The sequence below is a fragment of the Cornus florida genome, unplaced genomic scaffold (assembly GCF_030987335.1).
Source record: "Cornus florida cultivar Cherokee Brave unplaced genomic scaffold, ASM3098733v1 CherokeeBrave_3.0.0_Hap2_Chr08, whole genome shotgun sequence".
Taxonomy (NCBI): domain Eukaryota; kingdom Viridiplantae; phylum Streptophyta; class Magnoliopsida; order Cornales; family Cornaceae; genus Cornus; species Cornus florida.
Genome location: NW_026775578.1, coordinates 47,002,283 through 47,028,734, shown reverse-complemented (window position 1 = coordinate 47,028,734; position 26,452 = coordinate 47,002,283). Strand labels below are relative to the sequence as shown.

The 26,452-nt window shown below is 35.5% G+C and overlaps 1 protein-coding gene across 3 annotated transcripts; it reads right to left on the bottom strand.

Annotated features, from left to right (window-relative positions):
* Positions 1-1,405: 1,405 nt before the first annotated feature.
* LOC132271608 (uncharacterized) lies at positions 1,406-26,024 on the bottom strand. Of its 3 annotated transcripts, XM_059773046.1 has the most exons (14): positions 25,915-26,024; positions 22,866-25,747; positions 21,841-21,971; positions 21,319-21,418; positions 21,084-21,216; positions 20,922-20,985; positions 16,030-16,801; positions 15,073-15,402; positions 10,325-11,578; positions 10,173-10,245; positions 10,014-10,099; positions 7,203-7,322; positions 2,193-2,263; positions 1,406-1,641 (listed from the first exon to the last, which is right to left on the bottom strand). In XM_059773046.1, exons 2-14 carry the CDS (start codon positions 25,431-25,433, stop codon positions 1,578-1,580), a joined length of 5,766 nt encoding a protein of 1,921 aa, XP_059629029.1. In that variant the 5' UTR covers positions 25,434-25,747; positions 25,915-26,024; the 3' UTR covers positions 1,406-1,577. The 3 variants fall into 3 exon arrangements, 2 of the variants coding, with proteins under 2 accessions (XP_059629029.1, XP_059629030.1); XM_059773047.1 differs by having other exon boundaries at positions 1,406-1,620; positions 22,866-26,024; XR_009469747.1 differs by lacking the exons at positions 1,406-1,641; positions 2,193-2,263; positions 7,203-7,322 and having other exon boundaries at positions 10,321-11,578; positions 22,866-26,024.
* Positions 26,025-26,452: the final 428 nt, after the last annotated feature.

Below are 26,452 nucleotides of genomic sequence, written 5' to 3'. Positions count from 1 at the left end.
TATCAATTTAGAGATTTTTTTTAAAAAAAAAAAAAAAAGAATTATTGAGTAAGCAATACTAATAATTTGGATCACTTATTTTTATGGAACATGGAAAAAATTTATAAATTGACAAATAAATAAAGTAATTAACCGATTAATTAATTGAAGGCAATAATGATGCCACGCGGTTCATTAGGACAAGTAGCTCAAACGGATATGACGTGGGGCCCACTCGTTGTCTAATATGTGCGTGCCTTGCCTTGCCTTGCATGCATCTGGATTAACTCGGATAACTCAACAGTCTCGACCTTGACTTGCATGACTACGGAGTAAGAACCTAAATTTGGATTTGACACTAGATTTTTAATCCTTCAATTTGAAATATCTTACATTTCAAATTTTGTTGTTTGAATGGTAGTGATAATAATAGGACAAAAGTTCAAGAATGTGATTATTTTGTTGTTAGATTTCAAATTTTATCTTTTGTCATTTTGAGTGTTTATTTTGTATGCTACCACTTACCACTTATTTCTTCAGGATTCATCTGATCGGTTAGATCATAAGAGTGATCGTTCAGTTGATCAATTACATTACATTAGATTCAAGACACCATCTGATCAATCAGATGCCTCAATCTAATCAGTCACATACTTTTGTTCGAAACACACACACTGGTAATCAGTTAAATGATTTCATTTGATCGATTAAAATAAATTCAAGATTGGTACGGCCTTCTGAGCGCTCTGGTACAGATTTCTTCGTTTAATAAATTGACTTACCCATAAAAAAAATAATAATTAAAAAAAAAATTGAGATTACGGGAAGAACTATAAAAAGATACAAGAATTTCATATTTTCCATTTTCACAAAAAAATTTAAAAATCCTAGACATACTGTATTAGATTATACTAAGTTCATATTATGAGAATAAATGTTAACTTATCGAGGAGAGAAAATAGTTGGGGACAAATATTGGTTATGTTATAAAATTGCACATAATTTAAAATTTAGGGAATGAAATATCTTTTTAAATAATCAATAAAGTGAAAATATTTTTCACGACGGCTGATACATAAAGCACTCACAACATATCATATGATTTAACTAAAAATACAAGTATTGGTCGTTAGGTTTTGAACTCTGTAGACAAACGAAAATATTATTATTATACATATATATGGGTATAATAACTTTTACCAACTACGCTCTACACAAACAGAATTATCTGCTAGACAAACCTTTCTAAATAGCTGTTAATGATTAACAGTATAATCAGATTGGAATTAGACTCTTAAGCATGTGATTTGGGAACTCCTTATTTACAGCATTTCTTTTAGACATTGAACATGCACGAGTAAGAACACCAAGGAAAAGATCAAACACACACACACACACACACACGACACACACACTAGTTGGATGCTTACTGAAATGCAAACTACACTACAACTGAAACCATTTTATATAATACAGAGCATCATAGTAAAAATTGCTGATACCGACCGACATTTATATACATAATGTTTCAGAAAAAGTAGTAGTCGCGCCAACTGTTCTCCTTAACCTTTTGTGCTTTTGCTCATGAGAGCCTTCAGTTACAACGGAGGATTTGTGTCTTGTCCGTCTCGGTTTGAACTACTGCAAGAATGTGAATTAGAACTGTTACAAGGAAGATAAAGATAAGGATCAACGCTAAACTTCTTTGCGAATAGACGATTTTCGAATATTCTACATGAGCTGAAGCAAAAATGTTGCACAGAAACTCCCAAATGTTATTCTAAAATAGAAAGTTGAGTTTTTGAACGGTTTTTATTATCTGTTGCCAAACGTTGCCACTTCAAATACCATTTCTTTCCCTTGAAGTATTCTCATGTTTATTTAATTTGTAAGGTAATGTGATAGAAAAGCTCAAAGTGGCTTTATGTTGTTTTCTTCTTATTACATGAAGACCTGAGAGCCATCAGAATTCTTTACTTAGTAGAGCTATTTTCATAATAATAATTCGAATCCTGTAACCAAGTGTGGTAGAAAATGCCATCAGAAAGCATAGCTTTTTGCTTGCAGGCGATCACATACTTTGAACCACTTGAGGAGACGGCTACCAATTATATTGACATTCAAAAATATGGACATTTTACTGTCCAATAGAAATTATGAGTTCTAGGCTTCTAGCAAGAGTAAAGTAAGCTTGACGTAAACAGAAATCTTACTCGAGTTTTAACAACAGATTTTCTGCTTCACTGACAGCAACACTTGAAGCATATAGTGCCATCTTTTTCACCTATAAACAGAATCTGAGCGTTAGAAACATCTATAGGAATAACACATTTACACTATGATTCATTATGTAAATTGAAGTGCACTTCTTTTTACCAAAGATGCTCTATACGCTCTTCTGCAACATTGTTTTAAAGGAATTGGAAGATAAATCCAGAGGGGAGGGAGAGGGGGGGGGGAAGAGAGAGAGAAAGAAATTGGAGCCTTGGAATTGGAGAAAAAAAAAAAAAAATCTCCAATTCCATGCAGCCTAACATAGTCAACAATATTTGATACAACTATGAATATGATGTTCAATAGTATACATATAATGAAAATCAATATTTGACACATGAATATACGCGTTCAACATCCTGCAATAAGCATTGCAAGCGAGTTCAGTGAGACTTCAACTGCAGTAGCATCTAGGATGGAACTAGAATGGCAAGCAACTAAAAATAACTGTTCCCAACTGCGAAATTTCTAAGTTTCTTCTAAGGCGGGTGTGGTTTCTCAAACTGACAGACATTTTTAATAAGACTGGAGGTACATTTTTATGCCAAATAATCAAGCACATTGGTTGTATGGCAAGTTGATCTTGTGCATAGGCACAAAAGATCAAGCAGATTGTGCTGAAGCTCAAACCAGCAGCAGGACCAAGAATTTGTTTTTCTTTTTCCTTTTGGGCAAAGAGGGGTTGAACGTTATAAACAAGTAATTACCAATATCACTAATGCTAATCCGATCACATGATCTTCTCAAGTAAAGTACCATCTCTCAGTTAACAAGTCAAAACGATTTTACTTCTGAATACAAGACTCATAGAAGGCATTTTTTTATTTATTATTGTGCATATACAAGTCACATACAAAAACCATAAATTAAGCTCAATGGCCCGCTAGATCCCTTTTAAAAGTGTTAGTCCTGCCTACGCCAGGATGATCAGAGGGGAAGACTGGAGAACCTTATTACTATTACTTGTTTATTTTTGCATAAAGTGGCTATATGATCATAGCATACGCTAACCCACATCCTATTATATGATTTTTTTTTTTCCCCTAAATCATTCTATTATAGGATTAAAAAAAAAAAAGGAAAAAGAAAAGAGAAGCAACTACTTTTTTCACAAATGCTATTCGATTACTAACTTTTTCTCACTCAAGTATCATCTCCCAGTTAAGGTGTTAAAATGAACGAACTTCTAGATATGAGTCTCATAAAAGGAACTTTTTAATTCATTAAATTTTTTTGGTAACTTCTAAATTCATTATTATGCATAAAATATATAATCACTTACCAAAAGTAATAAATCAAGCTCAACGTGGTCTGCTAGCTCCCACATTACGAGGGTTAATCCCGCCACGCTAGTAGGCGGGGATGATAGGAGGGAAAGACCAGAGATAAACTAATCTTCAACATTATTTTTGCATAAAGTGGCATTACTTCTTCTTCTCATTTTTTTTTTAAGCAATGACCCACAAGTTGCTAGGTCCCCATTGGTAATAAAAAAAACTTCTTGCTCAGCATACATGTGAGAGTTTCAAATATCAGCAGGAATAGCTTTGATTTTTATCAACCAATAACTTCATTCCACAAGAATACTGATCTTTTTAACCTACACAAAGATGGCAAAGATCCACAAATTCAATATTTAATTTCAAGGTTCAATTCCATATAAAATAAGGTTGATAAAATGATTCCAGCTATTCAAATTTTACAAATTCAACTGTTTACGACCTAGGAAGCAAGGATACGGATACGGATATGACGAATCTCAAAAAAATAGGATAAGGGTAAGGTAAGATACGACAATAAAAATAAATAAATTATATTTTTATATATACAAAAAAATTATTTTTGGTTAGTTTTTTATAATATTATGAATCTAAATGAAATCATTAATAATTTAATATGTTCTAAATAAAGAAGTAATTATATATAACATAGGAGTTCGTTTCACAACACATAGAACAAATATCCCCAGGCATTACTAAATAAACCTTCACCTATGAAACATGGATACAGACAATATGACAAGTATATGACGATATGGTAAATTCTTAAAGAATAGGATACAATGCAAGATAACGACAATATAATATATATATATATATATATATATATATATATATATAAACTTAGATATGTATAAAAATCAATATATATGCATCCATGGATAAATTTAAATAATATTTATTTATGTTATATATATTGTTATTAACATTTCTTTATAAAAAATTATGATTTAACCAAAAAAATAAGAGTTAAGAATTATATACATATTTTGCATTGATAAATTTTGTACTAAATCATGATATAAAATTCAATACATTTTTTTAAATAAAATTTGAACTTTCCTAAACAATTATACTATGATGTTATTTTTGGAAAACTTACATTTTAATATTCAAAACTTGTTAAAAATGTGTTGTGAAGTATCTAAGAAGCATCATGGTCAAAGTATCTCAGAAATATCAGATATGTGTTAGAAATAAAAATATATATATTTAAAATTATGGATACTTTTAGGAAGTATCGAACACATATCTGCAAATATCCAAGAAGTATCGGTATCCAAGACGGGGACACAATAGGGGTACGTCGCTCTTGTAGAAGTATCCGTGCTTCCTAATTTACGACCATTTAGAATTTTTTTTTACTAAGTTACAATGATCATATGGTGAAATCCATCTTATCAACTGACTGTTAGTGAAGCCTAATTTATTAAGTGCAACTCTTAACATGTCTTGCTGATAACCAAAAAATATAAGTGGTTACTATATGATATGCATGTGATGACAAATTGACAAGATGATGCTCAATCCATATGGCAGGTAACCAAATACTTCGGAAGATGGAGAGTGGGGAGAGAGTTGCCTCCTCCCTGCCCCCTTGGTTACTCCAGTGGGCCTCAAACTTTGAACCGACAGAACTTCAATTCATTGTACCATATCTGGAAAAAGGCTACCTGGCAACATTTTTCACTTGACTGTGAAAAGGAAAGAAAAAAAAAGATGAAAAATTCTGTTTTAGTATTTACCATTTTTTTTAAAACTAATTGCTTGTTTACTTATTCAGGGAAAATGCCTATCCAGATGTCCTGGAATTATAACATGCACTTCAAAATTTGAAAACAGCAAACCAATTCATGAGTAGTAACATTCTGGGTCCAAGATTCATAAAGGCTTGAATTGGCTCGACTGTAGAAAAGATTAGCAAACTGAAGGCAGAAATAGGGTACACCAGATCTTAAGTGGAAGGGCTCAGGAGAGAAAATATAGAGAGAAAGGAATCAGTCTCCTACTGTGACGTCCCACATCGCCTTGGGGGAGTGGTTTGGCGAGACTGTGCGGACATCTCCCAACTGGTTGGGATAGGTCATGGCAGATGGTATCAGACCCAATCCCTAGCCGGAAATGGGGGGAGCATGCACAAGCCCATGAAGGTCACGCCAGCGAGGATGATGGGTCCCAAGAGAGGGTGATTATGAAGTCCCACATCGCTTGGGGGGAGAGGTTTGAAGGCACTTATATGTGTGGACATCTCCCATGTGTAGACGCGATTTGAAAATCGTGAGCACGGAAAGCGTGCAAGCAGACAATATCTACATGGGTTGGGGCGGGTCGTGACACCTAAAATGCATGCACTTTTACACTGGCTCGTAATAAGAGTAGTAGAATTGCTAGAAGTATATGATGTGACTTTTGGTTGTTGCCCTTTAATCCTTTCAACCCGAGTCATTTCAATGTGATTAGTCAAATCTAAACAACATGGTAGGATTCTTGTATCAGCTACTTTAATTATATATATACATATATATATATATATATATATATGTTGGGGACAGTGGAAGTGCGCAAACATCGACATCCAATGAAAGCCAACAAAGCAATCACATTCAAACACAAGATATAACGTGGTTTGGCCAAAACTGGCCTACATCCACGGATGAAAAGAGATTCCACTATGATTCGTAGAGAAATTACAACAACATAGTACCAACATCGTGTACATGTCTTTTCACCACGACCCTATCTCCACACTACCAATGACCCCCGGTGTTTTCCCTACTCCGCCAACCCACAACCTACCTCTACCCATCAACTCCCTCATGAGATTACATCTCTCTCAATCTCACAAGTCTCAACCCACAACCTAGGTATTTATTTGTAGAGTCCAAAACCCAATTTATTGTTGGACAAGGATTACAACTCCTTGTAGCCCAAGACTTGCCTAACAAGAAATTACCATATAAAATACGACTCTAAAATAGAAACCTAATTACAATAGAATTTGAGACCAAAATCCATAACAATATATATATGTATATATGTATATTTCACTTTGATGCAGGGGACAGAGATGTAATATGTCCAAGTAAAACAGAGAAAAGGATTTGGCCTGAAAGCCGCCTACTCCCACACTGCAAAAACCAATCTTTCTAAAACTAATGCCTAAGATGGGTTTCATAGGCAAACATGCTAATGTTGTACACCATTCAAATAGAAATGAAAATTTACATAATGGTAGAATATCCAATATACAAAGGTCACATTCATCACCGTTCATATATCTTAAGATTATAAGGATGTGCTAACAGATTATTAGGTAACAATGTGGAAAATATCCATTACAAGCTACAGATAATTTAAAAAGATATCCACAGATTTATTCTCTCAATTTATATAAGAATATCAATTGATATGTCATACATCGCATTGCATGCTGGAAGTTGGACACAATGATGATACATGGATAATGAGATGGTAAATAACATTGATAAAAATTTAGTCAAACCACCATTACTTCTTCATGGCATGCTTAATTAAGAAAAAGACACAAATAGATGACCAACACATCTGCTTCTACGCTTTAACAATAAATGATCCGCGATGCATCATGAATACAAATACTTGGGATGCAGGTGATAATTGCTGAAAGGAAGTGATCCAAATAGCATGTACCTCCAATATATCTTCCTTGGATCTATGAGTTTTTGGAAGCAAACGGAACTCCTCTGTCAGCCGAAAGCATTCTTGAATGTTGTCAGGGGATACAAAGTCAAGGGCCACTTTAATACAAGACTGAAAATTAACAGTAAAACAATAAATCAATATATCAAAGAGGAGAGGAAGAATGAATGAAATAAATATAAATAAAATAAAAGTTACTAGGACCAATATGGAAACAAATATAGAGGGCCTTGTTAAGTTATACTGCTATGGAAAAGAAATTTTCCATGTTCAGCATAGAACTCAATACAAAAGTAAAACTTAAGGGACAGATGGTATGAAGCTCGGTACAAAAATTTAAAATTTCAGATAACAATTCATCCCCAAGAAAATAAAAACAACAAATCATAGACTTAAATTATTAATTAGTAAAAACTGTAAAGTAAGTTTCAGTAATAGATTCCCCTAAAGCTAGACTGACTTCATCCTCAAAAGGGCTCCCAAGGCCCCCTTCATCTTGTTAGGTCTATCGTTTGGCTTGAGCTTGAGTGGTTGGCTGGCTCTCCATGATCTAGACTTCAAAATAATAAGTTTACATTAAAAGAAACACATAATTTCTTTAAGAAACAACTAAAACCTTGCCACGTGAAATGGGTACAAGATGCAATAGAAACAAAATTAACACTGATGCAAATGATTAAGAACAATGGTTAGTCTTTCAGCTAAATGACATCCTATCCAGATAGCAGACTGCTAAACAAGGGAGAATGAGATCTTTGACTCAAGTTTATGCTCCGTTGGTTTCAACCTAAAGTATTTTCCTTGATAGAACAATTTGGCATGAAAATAATTCAGATGTGAAAAACTTCTTTTAATCTTATTTTCTGGTGGTTGGCTAAAATCTTAGAGCACTTCTCCAAATTAATTTTTTTAGAAGGAATTGCCTACTCTTGTATCTCTCCCTCCAGTCATGGCTATACAAAGTGGAGTTGGCCGGAGACCTTAAATCACATACTAATTTAGAGTTAAAGGGATAGGCATTGAGGTGAGGTTAGTAATGTTAACAAAGAGACATGATTTTGTCCCATTAAGCATAAGATAAATCGTCCATTTTCTGGCCGATTTAAGCAACGCAGCAAGAGGGCAATGCACTACTGATCATTGATATTGGATCCATAATTTGTTTTTGGCTTTTTAAAGGAATATATTCTACCAATTATAGTATATAACCAAACAGCAGAAAATAGTGAAAAACAAAAAAATCCAGAAAATATTTTACAATCGAAACAAATGGAGTGTTAGTCCCAAATGAGCATAAAAATGCAAAATAAATTCGAAGTAACCATATAAAACCATCGCAAATGGGCCATTGGATAGAAAAAGGGCAGCCATCATGTAGAAAGGGATGAAAAAAATGGCAGGTTTATTTAATGCCTGAAGGAAAGAAAAATAAATATAATTTCTGTCGAAAGAAAACAAACAGAAAGACGTCACAATAAGAGGAAACTAAGATCAACATATTACCCAATCGTATTTTTAAAAGCACTACGACTGATAAAAGGGTTCAAGCAAAAAGGTGAACTTAGGTATTCATAAAAAGGAACCAGAGAATGCAACTTGAAAGTTCCTAAAAGAACAAAAACCTTGCCCAGCAGCAATTTCCAGGCGGTACTAATAATCATAAGGTTGAAAGAAATTTTGGACTAGGCAATCACTCATTGGGTGAATTCTCCTGAAGAGCACGTCCCACATACGCAGTACGGGATATTTGCACAAAGTGACTGCTCTAAGACTCATCGTCATTCGCAAGCTTGTCAGCATGAGCTTATATAACTAATTCAAATGGACAAAGCTCAAAGTTCAATTGTCCAGACTTCAGATTACAGGTAAGTTCAGAAACTAAATTCTTTTGGTTCTTGAGAATTTAGAGCACTAAAACATGAAGATTTTTTTTTTTTTTGATAAGTAAGATTTTATAAAAGGCACTCAAAAGGGGAGCGCTCCCAAAGAAGACAACAGCCGCCCAAGACGACACTCAAGCTTTAAGCTATCCACAAAATCCAAAAGGGAGTCCATTGAATTACAGTCCCGCCCATTTACCCAAAAGAATAAAGAAGTAAGAATATTGTATTTAACAGCCCAAATGAAGATTAAACTGACTAAGCCAGAATCCTTAAAGAAATTTTGTCAGAGACTTCACATAAAACAGGGAATCAGTAATCACAGAGACTACAGATTAAGAACAGACTGAATCAATAACATTATAGTCAGAGAATTGAAGTGCGAATTAGCTCCAAATACAAAGGCAGAATTTTTCGAGACAATATCCTTGAAGGAAACTATGATCATGCACAATGCCATGAACAGTGATTACAGTGATCACATGTAGTATGAAAGCCAACCAAACTAGAAAATTAACTGAATAGATTCATCAGAACAAAAAACAGGTAAGTATATTTTCGTTCACCAACAAGACAATATGGAATTGATCCACTTACAACCAGTTGTGGTAATGTTTCCCATTTTACTTAATGGACCCATTCACGGTAATGCATCTTTACATTTTAACACCACATAAGACACGATGAACTTATTTAAATCCCACGCACTACCTTAATAGACCCAAAATCATTTCATAAAACCTAATCCAGCAACATAAGCTGCAAGCCCATTCAATTAGGTGTAGCACATTCATGCAAGTAAAACGATGAATCAATCAACTACATTGCGAGAAGAAGATTACATGAAATAAATTTCCACCTAGCAACTTAAAAGCAACAACCTTGTTAATACTAGACATATCTGAGCGGGGGAGAACTTCACCTGTCTATTTCTCACTTGATGTGGGCATCCTGCTGGTATGAACACAGCCTCACCAAGGTATTGCTCAAATGTCCAAGGTTCGACATCTGGGAGAAAATACTGCCACAAATTAATATGCAAGTACTTGTATTTAATAATTAAGTGAAAAACAGTTCTTACCAAACTCCTCCTTCAGCTGTTCTTTATGCTTCTCATTCAGATAAAAGGTCTGGTCATGAATAGGATGGATAACCTAAAACAGGTACAGTAAACCAAGTCAGAAATTCAAGTTACACTAATATCATCGAGCATTGATATGAAGCAGTACCCACAGATTCTACAGGAGCATTGTTGATGTGGTGAAATTCTTTCCAGTGCTTCTGCAAGTATTCCATTAACTTAGGCACATCCTGCCTACGAAAAATGTCCCAAACGGCACCACCATGAACAACCTCTGAACTATCATTATTGTTTTGAAGAGATTCTCCAGTTGTAACTGAATTTGCCTTGATTGACTCTGAACCACTGACTTCATTTTCTTTGCATGCCTCCAAAGTATCTTTGCCACTGATAGGACTCATTCCAAGTACACCACAAGGTTGAGAATGTTTCTCATCATGTGAATCTTTATCGCTTATTTCATTTGCAGGATTAAGCCCATGAGCAAAAGAGAACTCTACAGCAGAATGACAGTGAGGGCCTACATCAATTTCATCTGGTAAGAAAAATTTACTCCCAGCAGCATCCCCACATCTGGCAGTATGGTTAGGGCCAGCATCCAACTCATTCAGAGTTAAATTCCATGAATCTGATTCATCAACCCAATTATTGACTGAAGAAGTCACATCCTTGTTATCTTTCCCATTGTTAAGCTTATGTGTAACTATTCTATATAAAGGTTGCACAGATGCTTGATTATGTGATGCTCTTTCAGCTACGTTATCAGCATCAGGACCAAGAGAACAAGAGCAATTTTCAGTTGTAGGACGGTTACCCACGTCATCTGGTAAGCACAATTCTTTTTCATTAACTATGCAATTGCCAGAGAAAGGCTCATCCAGTAAATCATTCCTGCTGATGAGCATATCCGCGAATGTTATGGTAGAAGCTTCAACATGATCTTGATTGCCTGAATCCCTTTCAGCTAATGCATTTCTAGTTTCATGCATTTGAGCATAACATAATTGTTCGGTGGCAGGGCTATTGGTTCTTGCATTTTCTTTCCTCTCAGCAGAATCCTTGAATTTGCCACTGCAAAGTATTTTGAATTCAGATTGCTCGACCTGTTCTGTCATCTCCCCATTTACGCATTCAGGCTTAACAGATGAATTCCCATTAATGGAGGTGGTCAATGTATCATGTTGATTGTTCACAGAGAAATATTTTTGTTTTGCAGTCTTATTGCCCATGGATTTAACTTTGCAAGTTCGTTTTGGTCGTTTTCTTTTAAACGTGTCAGATGTGTTATTAGTCCCACCACATTGAGCATGGAAATCTTCAGCTATGTAATTCTTCCTCAATTCTTCAATGATTTTGCGTTGCCATGAGGCAATCTTCACCTCAGTTGTGTGTGTCAGCACATTTACCTAACCAGTCATAATAAAATAATATGAGGTCATGATCCAATGTAGTAGAGAAAATAGCCTAAAGATAAATCAACATTTTACTGCAAAAAAAAAAAAAAAAAAAAAAAAGAAAAGGGAAGAACCATCTAGGAAACATATCAGAAAGAGAAGTTCTCTAAATCAAAATTGATAACCGATATTCACATTATGTTGCCATTTACAGGATTAAAGGATTGTCCATAAACATGAAAGGTTTTACACAGAATGATAGAAAAAAAAAAAAACACATTTCAGAATGGTGCAAAAGGTTATCTGGGATTAAATACGACATAATCATCATCCCCTCAAAATAGGATATTTAAAAAGAAAAAAGGAAAAAGAAAAAGGAAGAACGAAAAGCAGATCATCATTGAAATACTTGGCAGATTAGTTTAAAATGAACAAGTCAAAAAGATCTGCAGGCATCCATGATTACAAATGATTGTTTCAAGTGATTAAAGTAAGTGAGGTCAATAGGACTTTGGTTGGCAAATTTCATACAAAATGGAGTCTGTAATTTTAATTTTTAGTTTTTGTTTATGTCTTAAAAGTTAAGTAAGCTAATTGTGTTACCTTTGTCCAAGGCGGAATCAAATAATTCAAAGCTTTAACAAGGACAAAAAGCTAAATTCAACTCTCAATATTGTGCACTCATTTAGGGTTCAAATGCTTTCATTCATATTATTAAACATGATAGGGTTCAAATTGCATGATTTGAGTAGCAGCCTATTTGAATGCATAAAATTGTTTTAGAAAGTCAAATCCTAATATAACTAAGACTTCAATCGAGACACACTGGGGTTGAGACCAATCAAAACTTTCGTCGACTAATCGAGAGTTGAGAAAATGTAGTTTCCCAATCTGATTTGAACTCTTTCAAACCTAAACTTTTCAGCCTCCAAGGTCTACAAGTAAGACCCTATAATCTCAGAGGCTACAAAAACCATAGAGCATATATTGAGCATCATATTTTTGTGTGGCATAGAGTGCATCCTAGCAATCCAATTGATGGACTATTCTTTCATTCATCATCCATGGATATAGATGGTTAGTGTTCATCAGTGTTTAACGTACAATTTCTAAAGCTTCAAGTTACACACAACAAACAATGCATCAGACCTGACTAGTCATGGACATCAATGTGCTGGTAGAGAAGCAGATCAGGTCAGGAGCACATCTATTAATGGAGAGATGACCTGTCAGGAAGTAACTAGGGGTTTTCTAGGATTTGGAAAACCATTAACCCAGTAGTAATTCTCTTTCTCATAGTGGATTTGATCTGCCTAAACTAGATCCTATGGTTTTTTCCCTTGGGGTTTCCATGTAAATCCTTGTGATCATCGAGTCATCATAAGTATTGTTCACTTTACGTAATTTTATATACTTTATTATGATGATGAATTGATTGATATCTGAACCAAGCTATCCACAAGGCCTCCTTAGATTGTTGCGGAAATCTTTCAGGATGTGGCTAAGGGGCCTCAACCATTCAGAGATGTTCCTTCTCATGGCCTTATTGACGTCCTCTGTAACTCGCTGTTCGGATAAGAGGCCCCGTGGTAATGTTTTATATGCTTTCTAGTTTAATTTTAAATTGTCATTCCAATTAGTTAAAATTCAAATATTAATTAAAATTGTTAGTCCCTATCCTCCTCCCCCCCCCAAAAAAAAAAAATAATAATAATAATAATAATAATAAATAACTCTAGATCGTGGAGCTTGCCAGTCCAGATCAAAGCCTAGGGTTATAATCCTTCATTTCTCAACGTACATTACAATCCAAGGCCAGAATGTCCAATTGGCTGCTTCTTCTTCTTCTACCTTTAGAAATCAATGAATTGATATTAAATCAACCTAAACACATTTTGGAATTCGAAGAATATGATAACTTAAACTTTATACAATAAAAAGACATTCATATCATCCCCCAAAAGATAAAACTCAAAAAAATACACAAAAACACACACACAAAAAAAAAAAAAAAAGAAAAAAAAAAACGAGAGAGAGAGAGAGAGGCAAAAATCTGAAATACAAACTATGTCCTAAAGTTAAAACTTGTAGAGAAATATGTGCAGTAAGAGATAAAAGTTTTTAATGAAATCCAACCAAACTCAATTTCTACAAGAAACAATTTCTGCTAAAAACAGAAGTGATCCACAAAATAAGGAAACATACTCTTTGTATGTCAACAGCCATTGTAAAAATCTTAGTAGTACAGAATGTTTCTAACAGCCCAAAAGTAATCAATGTTATCAAAATAAATACGAAAAATTATTCAAATTTTAAAATACTTCAAGAAAAAAGAAAGGGAAAGGAAATTTCCATCCCCTCAATCGAAGGTATTCCACCACAAAAAGGATGCCTTCACTCCACGGACATATCACCAACCATATTGACATATCAGTAATGACTATTAGAATGATTTCACCAAAACTCAAGCAATGAGAACCCAATGCCACTGGTAAATTGATGTCAAACTAACACTTTTTATATAGGAAGTTAAAATAATAACTGATAAAACAAACATGATCAAAGACGGACTTGGGACCTCAACATAAAAGGGCGGCCCTGGTCTGTCTATCTATAAGCATTCGCTTAATTCACTCTTAACCTCCCTAGACACTGACACTGCAAAAAAACACATACCGAAAACTGCCTAGCAATGGCTGTACAAGGGAACGAGAAATGATTTTGATAAGAAAGAGTTTGGAAGTATCCTGCTTAGTTCAAAATTATAGAGTTTGGAGTCGAGGCAGTATGGATACGAGGCTACTGAAGTGAAGAAGAAGTTCATAGCAATTTTGAAAATTGAAAACAATTAAGTTTTCAAAAAAAATCATAACCTAGAATAATATCATAAATTCATAATCATCAGAACCTTAGCTTGTTCGCATGATTCACATATTGATTTCAAATCATGAGAGATAAGGGCGTGATCTTAGACTGCAGACTGCATATAGTTGGGCCTAATATTTACAGAGCAACCATAACCCTGAGATTTACGAAAAGTTGTTGAAACACAAACCTGACACTACATTCACTTCAGAGGAAGGTAGTGAAGTCTCAATCTCTAGGACTATTACATGATTGGATATGCTTCAGATAAAAGATTCACAGAACAAACAGAAGGGATGAAACAACAATGAAGTTTGTGTCAAAACCCTGACGCTCTCAAAGTTGTTAAAACACCATCCCCACCAATGCATTCAATTCAGATGAAGGTAGTTAAGTCATAAGAATCTCCAAAAGCAACTAAATGCAAGGGAAGTACCTCATACCATCTAATATTTAATCAGTAAAATACAAGTGCATCTTAGTTCAATAACTTATGACTAATTCTGCATCATAAAGTTGAACATGTTGAAGGCTAAGGCTCAGAGGAAAGATATGATTTGAGAAGCAGGAAGGAGACTATTAGTAAACAGAACTACAGCAAGAAAAATCAAAGGAGCAAGCTTTTCAGAACAAATACATACCGCATCAGAAATGTCACAATGCAGTTTTGTTACTGAATCACCTTGACCAAGCTCTTCTGAAGTCCCATAAGCAATGTATGTTTTGGGGCCCAAGTCTGGCTTTAAAGCACTAGCAGGAAGCTTTGTAGCAAGATTTAAAAGACCAGTTTTTGGATGGGTATAATCACTGTAGGGAAGCATAGATATAAATTCAGCACCATGCCTTGGCAAACATTCTTCAAATGAATTTGTCGGTGGCCAATCCTTCAGCTTCAACATCTCTGGCCAACCATTCTGATGACTACGACCCTCTAGGTACCCCCTGAAGAACTGGTTAATATTAATTTCAACCTGCATAAGAAACAGAAGGCATATGCTTAGTTCAAACTGCCAGCCTGAAAAAGTATACTGCTCAAGTTACCGGCTAAATGCAATAATATTATTAGATGGTTCAGCTTCGGGAAAACTACACAGAGACCTTATACTCTCCAATTTATTCATAGACTCGTTTTTCACACACATGCACACTATCCTGAAGTAGTTCTTCAACTAATTCTCAAACACAACATTTATTTAACGCTCAATATAATAATAGACTTGATGAAAACAGCTTCAAAGATGCTGAAGTTAATTATTGAACCAATAACTTGTTAGTTGCATACCTGCTAAAGCAGCCATAAGAAATTTAAGTAGTGCGAGGCAAAAGTTTCTGTTTTAATAGATGGATAAGTTTTATCAGCCATAGTCTATGGATCAGCTAAACTACTCTTATCAAAAACCAACTAATATTTTATATACAGTTAACTGTGTAAGATGCGTTTTGAATACACATAATTCAGTTGAACAGGTCTCCACTGAGACACAACGTAAAAAGCACGTTGGTAACTTGTGAATGTACCAGGAATCATATGAAGAAAAATATATCTACGAGCATAGAAGAATGAAAAATTAATGCAATCACATAAATCAAATGTGTACCTCGCACCAATCCAGACAGTCAATAGCCTTAACACAAAAAGTCTCCTCTTTCAGTTTTCTTCTCGCACTTCTGAAAGCCCTCCACATGACCATTGGTTCCCAACTAAGACCAGATGACTTTGCAAGCACATTTCTAACTATAACAGGTTCACCCCTCATCCAGTGCACTTGAAAATGCTCAAACCCACTGTCTTCCATGTCAACAGTATTCGGGCAGTGAAGGAAATTATCATGACTGTTTACCCTAAAAGCTGCCCGCCTTACTCCAGAGAGATCTTTCCCATCACCTCCAACAGAACTGATAGGAACGCAAAAAGCACATCCCTGGGAAAAATCAATATCAGGGGAGTGATAATTGATAATAATGTCCTCCGCACTTTTAATTAGTTTGTCGACCCAATTAGCTTCAAAGATGCATCTAAGTGCTAATATCCCAGAACCACAACCTCCACACGCTTTTGGAGGACATGGGATGCTGCCATCCATCTTTGCTTGCCAATCAGGAAAGTTGCAAGATATACCAGCAAAACAATCATTTTCTGGAAGGGGCCCTTGGCTCTTCCAACCATATCTCCCTTGATGTTCAAAAAACTGGCCCTTCAAGTCTGTACCTTGCCCTTCAACAAACTGTTTGAGACAAGATTCCACTTCATTACCTCCAGGATGGAAACCTTTTCTGAGTTCTCGACAACATTTGAGACATAGATCATAAGAACAATCTTGATTTGGGCAGCTTCTATGGAAATTGACAATGGACGTATTGCAGTTGTCACTGTTGATAAGAACTTGTGCAGGTTACAGATGTGTCATCACTAATTAAAAGTTTAAAAAGTACATATATTACCTGCAGAATCTTAATAAAAAAAAAAATCTATGGCAAATCAACCCAAGGAAGATGCACGAAAAGATACCTAATGACAATCTGAAATCTCAGGAACTTGCAGAATAATTTTTTTTTTTTTTAAAAAAAACCTTGATATTAGATGTGGAAAGTGAGGAACCAAAAAATAAAGAGAAAGAAGAGAGCATAGACAACGACAACAACTGCCATCAGAGCAGAATGAGAGCAAATTAAACAGTGAGAAATATTTACTGCCAATCAACAATCTTCTACTCCCAATAAAAGAGCACTGGTGCATATTAGTGTAAGAAAATGCCATTCAGTATTTATTAAATAAACTGCTTTACCAACAGGCCAGTGGCCTAGCGGTACGAAGCCCCTACTTCTCAAAGAAAGGTCAGGGGTTCGAGCCTCAGTAGAGGCATGTGTGTGTGAGTACCAACTAGGAAAATAAATAAATAAATAAACTGCTTTCATGAAAATTTCTCACTAAAATGCCAGACATGTGGTCATAATTTTGGCTGACAGCTTTTTCAAATTCACTTTTGCATTTCCAAAAGGAAGACCTTACGCTTGATCTATTGCCATGACGTCTAAGCTTTCTCACACCAGCAGAGGCTTAAACTCAGCCAGACGAGTGGTATACTGGCACATTAAGTTCAAGGCTGTCCAAATCCAGAAAGTAAAGCCTTATAAAAAAAAAATGTTATGATACATAAATTTGTAGTATCTTAATATGAAAATTGGACTATTTTGAATCAAACTCACCAATTCAGGCTCATAATCATGCATTCTCATTTTAAGGCACAATGCATACCCTATTTGATTCATGAAAAAATATGTTTTGCATGCATGAAGTTGTTTCTAGAATAAATATATTTAAATAAGAAAGTGTTCACAAAAACCAACAGGTCTCAGTCGATGGGTTGATCGATTGAGTGAAGTCCAGAGAGCATCCTCGATTGAAAGGTCAATCAATCAAAGTTGAGCCTGAAACAAAAGTTTAAGACATTGAGGGTGTTGATTGATGTGTCAATCAATCAAGCCCTATCCAATAGCTGTCAATTGATAGCTCCATCGATCGATCTATGCATGAACAGCATTTCAAAACTTTTCTTAATCAGAATTCGAAAAGTTATAGTTTCCATTTGTGACAATAATTAATAATTAATAAATAAGTACATACATATACACGGAGATCTCTACGCACATTATTGAGAGATCATATACTTTTAGAGACCATATTTTATTTTTCATCATCTAGATCATGCAATAACTGGTGAGTTAATATTCGGGGTGTTGAATATCATAATCCTTGTGCTACATGGAGAACTCAATATGAAGTGTCTACAAAACGAACACGCAACTTGGACGGATCTTTGACTTTCAAACTTCAAAGAAGAGTGAAACTAACCCCACTTTTATCGACTAGTCACTGGAGAGCATATCACAGAGTAGAGAAGTGGATCGCATAAGGCACAATTGTTAAAGTCGCGCCTAGGCTCCAAAAATGCCCCGGCTCGTCAAGGCTCAGCCAGTGCGCCTCAACCTCGTACACGTCAGGCTCCTTCAATCAGACTCACATAAAGTCCTCAGGCTCACAAAGAGTGAAACTTTCAAGCTTCAAAGAAGAGTGAAACTAACCCCACTTTTATCAACTAGTCACTGGAGAGCATATCACAGAGTAGAGAAGTGGATCGCATAAGGCTTAGTTGTTAAAAGTCGCGCCTAGGCTCCAAAAATGCCCAGGCTCGTCAAGGCTCAGCCAGAGCGCCTCAACCTAGTACACGTCAAGCTCCTTCAATCAGACTCACTAAAGCCCTCAGGCTCACACTTTAAGTAGGCACCAGGCCACAGAAAAGCGCAACTTTTTTATTTTTTAATTATCTATTCATATTATTTATTATTTAACGACTATTAAATTAAAATGTTCTACGATCATATTTAATGGATCATGTTGTTCAACGTTCTGAAATATTTGATAAATTTTATAAATTTTATGGTTCACTACTTATATTAATTGCATTTATGGCTAAATTGTAATTTTCTAAATATTTAAGATAACATGTGTCTAAAGTTTGCACTATTATACTTTTTAATTGTTTCAGATTTGTAATCACATTTAATTTGGTTAATGCATATGCATATGAAAGGATTTATGAGCATTAATATACCTAGTCCTCTTAGTTTTTTTTTGGGTAAAAGTTCCTAATCCTCTCAGTTGATACATCAAAAATCCCATTTTAGAGATTTTTTTTTTCTTATTTGTGTTGCATAGCTTGAATTGTTCCAAATGTATCATGATTTTAAGGAATTCATATGTAAATAGAAAGATATATGTATGTTTATTTGGCTAATCCATTGAATTGATATGTTAACAAAATTTCTTATTTTGGTCTTTGATAAGTTTGTGTTGCATAGTTTAATTATTCTCTATTATACTTATAATTAATATGCATTATCACAAGCGCCTCATTTCGATCAGGCTCACGCCTTATATTGCACCTTGTGCCTAGGTTCCAAAAGGCCTTTGACACCTTGGTGCGCCTTGAGCCTTCAACAACTATGGCACCAGGAGCAAATCTATTGTCAAGCGGACTACGTACCTAAAGACTCGAGTGGAGAGTGGTGGATCAGTCTATGTTAAAGAGGTAACTAGGGGTTATAGGGTTTGATCCCGTAATCATTCCCATTAGGGTGGCTGCATGGTTTTATTCATTCTTGTTCTCTATATTTAACTGATTCATATTGCTGCTTTTAAAATATAATTGTCAGAGTTTAAAAATAAGTTACTGTTACTTATAAAATATATATATATATATATATATTGTTAGTGAAAACTGGATAAGATCTTTTTACTCCCTCCTTTAGAGGTCTTGCTTTACTGTCACATCAGAGCCTCGGGTTATAGTTCTAGACTTCTCAATTGGTATCAGAGCATATCAATTGTAGACACATCAGAGAGGATACAGCAGAACACGTCAGGTCATTCTTTAAATTGCATTGCAAATATTAAAATATCACAAATTCACAATGGAGCTCCATCACCATAAGAAATCAAACACCAGAAGTGCATGCATCATTAATAAATCATGAAGTTTTTTAATTTAAATTATTACATATTAAGTAACCACACTTGATAAAATTTAATGCAAGTTAATAATATTTTACTCCCATGTTCTCGCTAAAATTGCACTGCGCATTGCTAAAAGTTTCTAAAGTTGATAGACTGGGATATATGGTTGGATTCATGGAAAGGCTACTCTAGACTAGGAACACAAGGTAGGGTCATAACAATAAAAATGACATATTAATGCATGCAGGTCTGCAAGCACACACACCAAAGTGCCCATGAATAGGTACACATTTACCTAGGGTGGGATTATGCATCACCCATTTGGATGGGCCAGAATTTAAAACCAGAGCAGTTTTCAGGTGAGAGATGACCTCAGGAAATAAACGGCCAACCCAGATCAACTTAATGACATGTTATTTGATATTAATTATATATCATATACACATTCCACACATAAGATAAATACTAAAAAACAGCTGTTCCTGTAACAAAATCCATGTTTTCAATCCAACATATGGTCACCCGTTCTGCGAGGCATCTATAATGAATGATGAAATAGTATAAAACAGCTGTTCCTCCTAAAACTTTAAACTCTTCCAGTAACAGGAAGGCCCTTTTGAATTTCTATTCTTTTCCATACCTTGGTCCTAAGCACCACTCATTTGATCAATTGCTATTATGATAATACATAACTTAAAACTTGAAATTTATAAAGTTTATCTTTTGAAATCATTTCGAACTGTAACGATAAATGAAACATCAACAACACTTGGGAGTTTAGATTACAGAGTCCTCTGCCGCTTCGTTTAACTTCTAACTAACAAATAAATAAGAATCTCCAATGTGAATCTTTAAATTGTTTTACTTCACTACCAAATACATAATAATAAACAAATTAAGGAAACTACAATAAAGAAATTACAATTTACAAATAACTGATGTCTCAATCCGATCATTAGAAGCATGATATCATACCAGTACACGCGATCATCTATATCAAGTGTAGATTTTGCTATATCCTCTTCTGTCAATTGCATACCTATCAAACAAACGGAAGAAACATATCGGAATTCTAGACCATATATCTAGTAAAGAAAGTAAAACCTCCACCCTAGTGATGTATCAAAATCAAGTTACCATGTATGCTCGCCTCCACATCTAGCTCAGACCTCTGCTCCCCTAAAATATGCCTGAGGACAGGCAGAGTCCTGTGCAGCAAATAGAGCGACCTTTGCAATCTGATGTTATCATCTGCTTCTGTATGACAGGTCTATTACAACTAATTATTTTTTACGCTTATGCAAACTGCTATAAATAATATAGGTAAATATTTATGAAAAGAAACTACAATATAAAAAATAAGGGCACATACCTTTACAACCACTTCTGCTTGAAGACAAGCTTTGCAATTGCAGTAACCTCGACAAAATGGACATGCATTCTCAACTTCATCTTTTGTTCTTTCTGGGTACCTATTTCATTTATTATGAAATACATCTACAACCATTAGAAAAGGAAAAAAAAAAAAAAAAACCATTTCACAATATCAATATAAAGCAACAAGATAATTTTGTACAAAAAGCTTTTAAGTCATTCAGTATACAGTCTTTACCTTTATAAAAAAAACATGTCAAATTCGCAACATAAAATAGTAAGAAGTATTTTACTCAGTCTGTAAGGTATCTGACCCTATAAATTTGTAAATCACGTTGAATTAGATATTTTATCGCCATTAACTTGTTAAAGCTGAAGAAATATAATTATATAAATTGTAAGAAGTAACATTGTTTTTCATAGTTTATAGATCACATATTTGATGGAGTTTGGAAGTCTGGGTATTGTAATCACAATTTGAATATTTGATTAATAAAAGGGCTTTCTGAGTTCTCATTACCACTTTGCGATGCACTCGTAGCAATAGCGTTTCCTTTTGCAATTTGAACAAAAGATGATACCAATCTTGTCAACCTTCAAGCATTGGTGACACATCAACCTCCCCTGCTCTTTTTTCAAACTGGTAGCATCCTATAGTAGAAATCCCATCAGAATGAAAGGAAATTTGCAGCTCAAAATTAAAGAATACATACATTTAGACACCATATTTTCACAGAGACAATCAAATGATGCTTTCGCCAATTGCTTCTCATGTGGATGAGGGGATAATACTTAATTTCCTAAACTGTTTTTTATTATTTATGAAGGGAAAAAAAAAAAAAACTATTTTTTCTTTTTTCTTTTTTTGGTCCTCTAAGAAGAATCTGAGAAGTAACATTATTTTAGCATTGGGATTCAGTTTCCACACTTGATGTGGAACACATATTATTGGGAATGTTTCTGGTTGAAGCCCCATATGGGCTGCTCTATAGTATCTAGTCATAACTTGCAAGCTCATGCAGCTGCAAATGACTGATTCCATTTGATCAGCAGCAATAATCAAAGCGTCCTCTGGAAGATAATACTAAATGATAATATAGGTCTTTTTGTTTCCGTATTTTAAGAAGAATATTCTGTTCTCAGAGACCAAAAAGCATAAAACAAATCAAAATTTTGTTTGGTTATCTGAATATAAAAACCAAAAAGGATCCAATTTTAGAGACGACTTCTTTTTAACTCTTTGGAAACTGTTTCAAGAGTTCTTGAAAACCTTTGTCAAGGAATTGAACCAAACATGCCCTAAGTTTTTATGAAATGCTAAGATGATGTTCTACAATCGAGTCGAAACTCAAAAGAACTATCTTGCTGAACATCATAAAAAATCAGTTTGTGCCAAAATATCTGAGTTTGTGCCAAAATCAATATGTACTTTGTATCAGTCTTTTGACCTCTAAATTTTTCAACCTTCAGCACAAAGTAAATGTTAACAAGCTTGCCCGACTAATGTATCACCAATAAAAGTAGAATGAATTTGGAATAACTCACTGATAATCTTGAATTCACCATTCCATTTGCTTTTAGTTTTGCAGTGAAGCATTCCTCCCCAATGCACATGGATTTGCAACGTTCATCGACATACTTCCTTGGCCTTCCTCTAGGCCTTTTCTGAACACTGTTGGATTGAGCTAATAATCGTCCTGCATCCTTATTCATTACCAAGCTTTTCACTACTTTGTTGGAACAACTCAGGATTTCACCGGCAATAATTAACCGCGGCTTCTTCTTTGAGCCCTTCGGTCGGCCACGCTTCCGTTTCTGTTTCCTAGCTACATTCGTATATCCATAACGTTTTTTACATCCAGCTTCACTGGCATGACTCTGATCATCTTTAGTAGCAAGAGTTAGATTTTCAGTCTTTGAACCCTGTAGTACATTCTTATCTCCACCATGATTTCCATGGGCAAAACCACTGGCCCCAGTCTGCTCCTCACTGGCAGCAAGAATTTGTTTTTCACTCTGTGGAACCTGAGATACATTCTCATCTTTAGCATCATTTTTGTGTGCAACTCCACTATCCTGACTCTGGTATTCTTTTCCTGCAAGAATTGGCGTCTCATTCTTCAAAACCTGGGAATTTGCATTCTCATGTCCACTATCATTTCCCCAGCCAACTTCGCCAGTCTCATTAGCAGCAAGAATTAGCCTCTTTCTCTTTGTTGAACCCTTGGGTTGGCCAACCTTGCGCTTCTTAATTACATTATTGTCACCATCAACATTTTTTACATTGGAATCCACATGGTCATCTTCTTTACCATCATGAGTTAGCATCTTATTGTTTAAACCCTTAGGCCAGCTGCTTCCGTCTTTCTCCTTGATAATCTTATCACCAACATAATTGTTGCCAGCAACTTCTAATGACATTCTCTCATTTTCTTCAGCCAAAAGAATTTTTTTCTTATTTTTTGAACCCTTTGGCCTACCTCGCCCATCCTTCTTCCACCCTATAACCTCATCTTTTGCGCAGTTCCCTCTGAAAACAATCCTGTTACCAGCATAATTGGTGACAGCAACTTCAAGCAACATTGTCTCATTTTCTGCAGCTGCAAGAATTTTCCTTTCTGCAGCTGCAAGAATTTTTTTCTTACTTGTTGAACCCTTTGGCCTGCCTCGCCCATCTTTTTTCTGCCCAACAACTTCATCTTTAGCACAATTCCCTCTGCAATCAATCCCATCACCAACATGATTGCTGCCAGTAACTTCAGGCAACATTGTCTCATTTTCTGCAGCTGCAAGAATTTTCTTCTTACTTGTTGAACCCTTTGGCCTGCCTCGCCCATCTCTTTTCTGCCCAACAACCTCATCTTTAGCACAATTCCCTCTGCAATCAATCCCATCACCAACATGATTGCTGCCAGCAACTTCAGGCAACATTGTCTCATTTTCTGCAGCCGCAAGAATTTTCTTCTTACTTGTTGAACCCTTTTGCCTGCCTCGCCCATCTCTTTTCTGCCCAACAACATGATTGCTGCCAGCAACTTCAGGCAACATTGTCTCATTTTCTGCAGCTGCAAGAATTTTCTTCTTACTTGTTGAACCCTTTCGCCTGCCTCGCCCATCTTTTTTCTGCCCAACAACCTCATCTTTAGCACAATTCCCTCTGCAATCAATCCCATCACCAACATGATTGCTGCCAGCAACTTCAGGCAACATTGTCTCATTTTCTGCAGCTGCAAGAATTTTCTTCTTACTTGTTGAACCCTTTCGCCTGCCTCGCCCATCTTTTTTCTGCCCAACAACCTCATCTTTAGCACAATTCCCTCTGCAATCAATCCCATCACCAACATGATTGCTGCCAGCAACTTCAGGCAACATTTTCTCATTTTTCTTCTTATTCTTTGAGCCCTTCGGCCTACCTCTCCCAGGCTTCTTTTTCCCAACAACATCACCTGTAGCAAAATTCACTCCGGAAACCTCAACAAGCATGCCCTGAATTTCTCCCTTCTGACGCACATTGTCATCTCCACCACCAGGCCAGCCATGAGCTCCTTCTACATCAAGACTTGAACCTCTGTTTGCATTCCCTGCTTCACTTGACTTGCCTTGAACTGCTCCTCCACCAAGGTCCGGATCGTGCTCTTGACTGCCACAGATTTCACCTGACTGAACCTGAATTACTCCACCCTGAAGATCTGGGCCGCAATTTTCGTCTGGGTTTTCACCAAACAAATCCCAAATTCCTTCCTCATTAAGAAACGTACCTTCAGTTCCACCATACATACTCGAACTGTCACCCCAATTGTTGACTTCATTAAACCATGCCGGATTTACACAATCTGTAGTTTCACACAATCTGTCCTCACCAGCATTACCATCAGGAACTAAGCTACGATTCCCACCGGACGAGACCGGAATTCCTTCGCCATCAAGAACAGAACCACCATTTGTGCCTTCAGCTTCCCCAAACAAACCCTGAACTCCACCACCAAAAACCTCCATCCCGGCCACGGTCAACAGATTCTGGTCACATTCCGAGTTATTATCCTTCCTTTTCCGGTCATCTACGTCACTTTCACCGGCCGGAACTTCCTTCTTCTCTTGCAAAAGCTTCTGCATTGAAAAGTGCTTCTCACACAAAGTGTAACCACTCAAAACCCTCTCCTTACAACTCCAATTGGGTATGCCCGTCCTCGTACATCTCCACTTCTGATCATCTTACCTCCATTTATTCAATTCACCAAAACCATTCTCAGGAAAAAAAAAAAAAATACCTAACCAACACACACTTCCACTAGCACTATAATTCCAATTACAGTTAAACTCTGCCGATAATTGATAACATTGTTGTTATATCATAAACACAGTGAAAGGGACTAGTGATGATGATGATGATGATGATGATGATGAACAGACATTTGTTGAACAAAACCCTAAAGAGATCATTGATTGAACGAGAGAAAACTATTATCAAAAAGAATCAAGAGATAGTACTTGCAGATATTATAATTTTCTAGAAAATTAACATGAATAATGAGAAAGAAATTGATATACAGTAGAAAACCTAGGAGATTTGGTAACAGAGAATGGGAAGACGAACCTTGATACAGACAGGTGTAACTTAAGAATGGTGAGGAGAGTATAATTACTCACTTCGATACCTTAAATTGCGTTTCTCTGAGAATTGTGCTGGGCTTTGTACACGGTGGACTCGGCTCCTCTCCAGTGTCATATAGCAACACTAAAAACCTACGGTGCTGCACACGTGGTCCGTGCAATTTTAATTTTTTATTATATAAAAAAACGGTGAGTCACATCAAAGATACAAAAAGCTATAGCCAAAGTTTCAAAACCGATAGCAACAAAGACCGTCAGCCGCACTCGTTAAGAAGTATTGTTATTCTGCGTAAATGTAATTAATGTATTTAATAATATTTATTTAATGTGTTGCGTGAAATCATTTATTTTGATAATTAATGCTTGAAATAAAAGCAATAAGGAGAGAATTTGTTTTTTTTTAAAGCTGACAAGAATTCTTATTTAACTCTTATCTATTAAAGTTATTGTAAAAATTAATCCGTTTTAAAATATATATATATATATATATTCCTAATTCATAAAGAATATGCAATGGGAGC

Excerpts from the sequence above, each read along its gene's own strand:
- LOC132271608 (XM_059773046.1), bottom strand. The coding sequence starts at position 25,433 with ATGCAGAAGCTTTTGCAAGAGAAGAAGGAAGTTCCGGCCGGTGAAAGT. Across the intron at positions 21,972-22,865 it reads TGGTGAATTCAAGATTATCA|GATGCTACCAGTTTGAAAAA; the intron begins GTGAGTTATTCC and ends TTTCTACTATAG. Across the intron at positions 15,403-16,029 it reads ACTGTCTGGATTGGTGCGAG|GTTGAAATTAATATTAACCA; the intron begins GTACACATTTGA and ends TTTCTTATGCAG.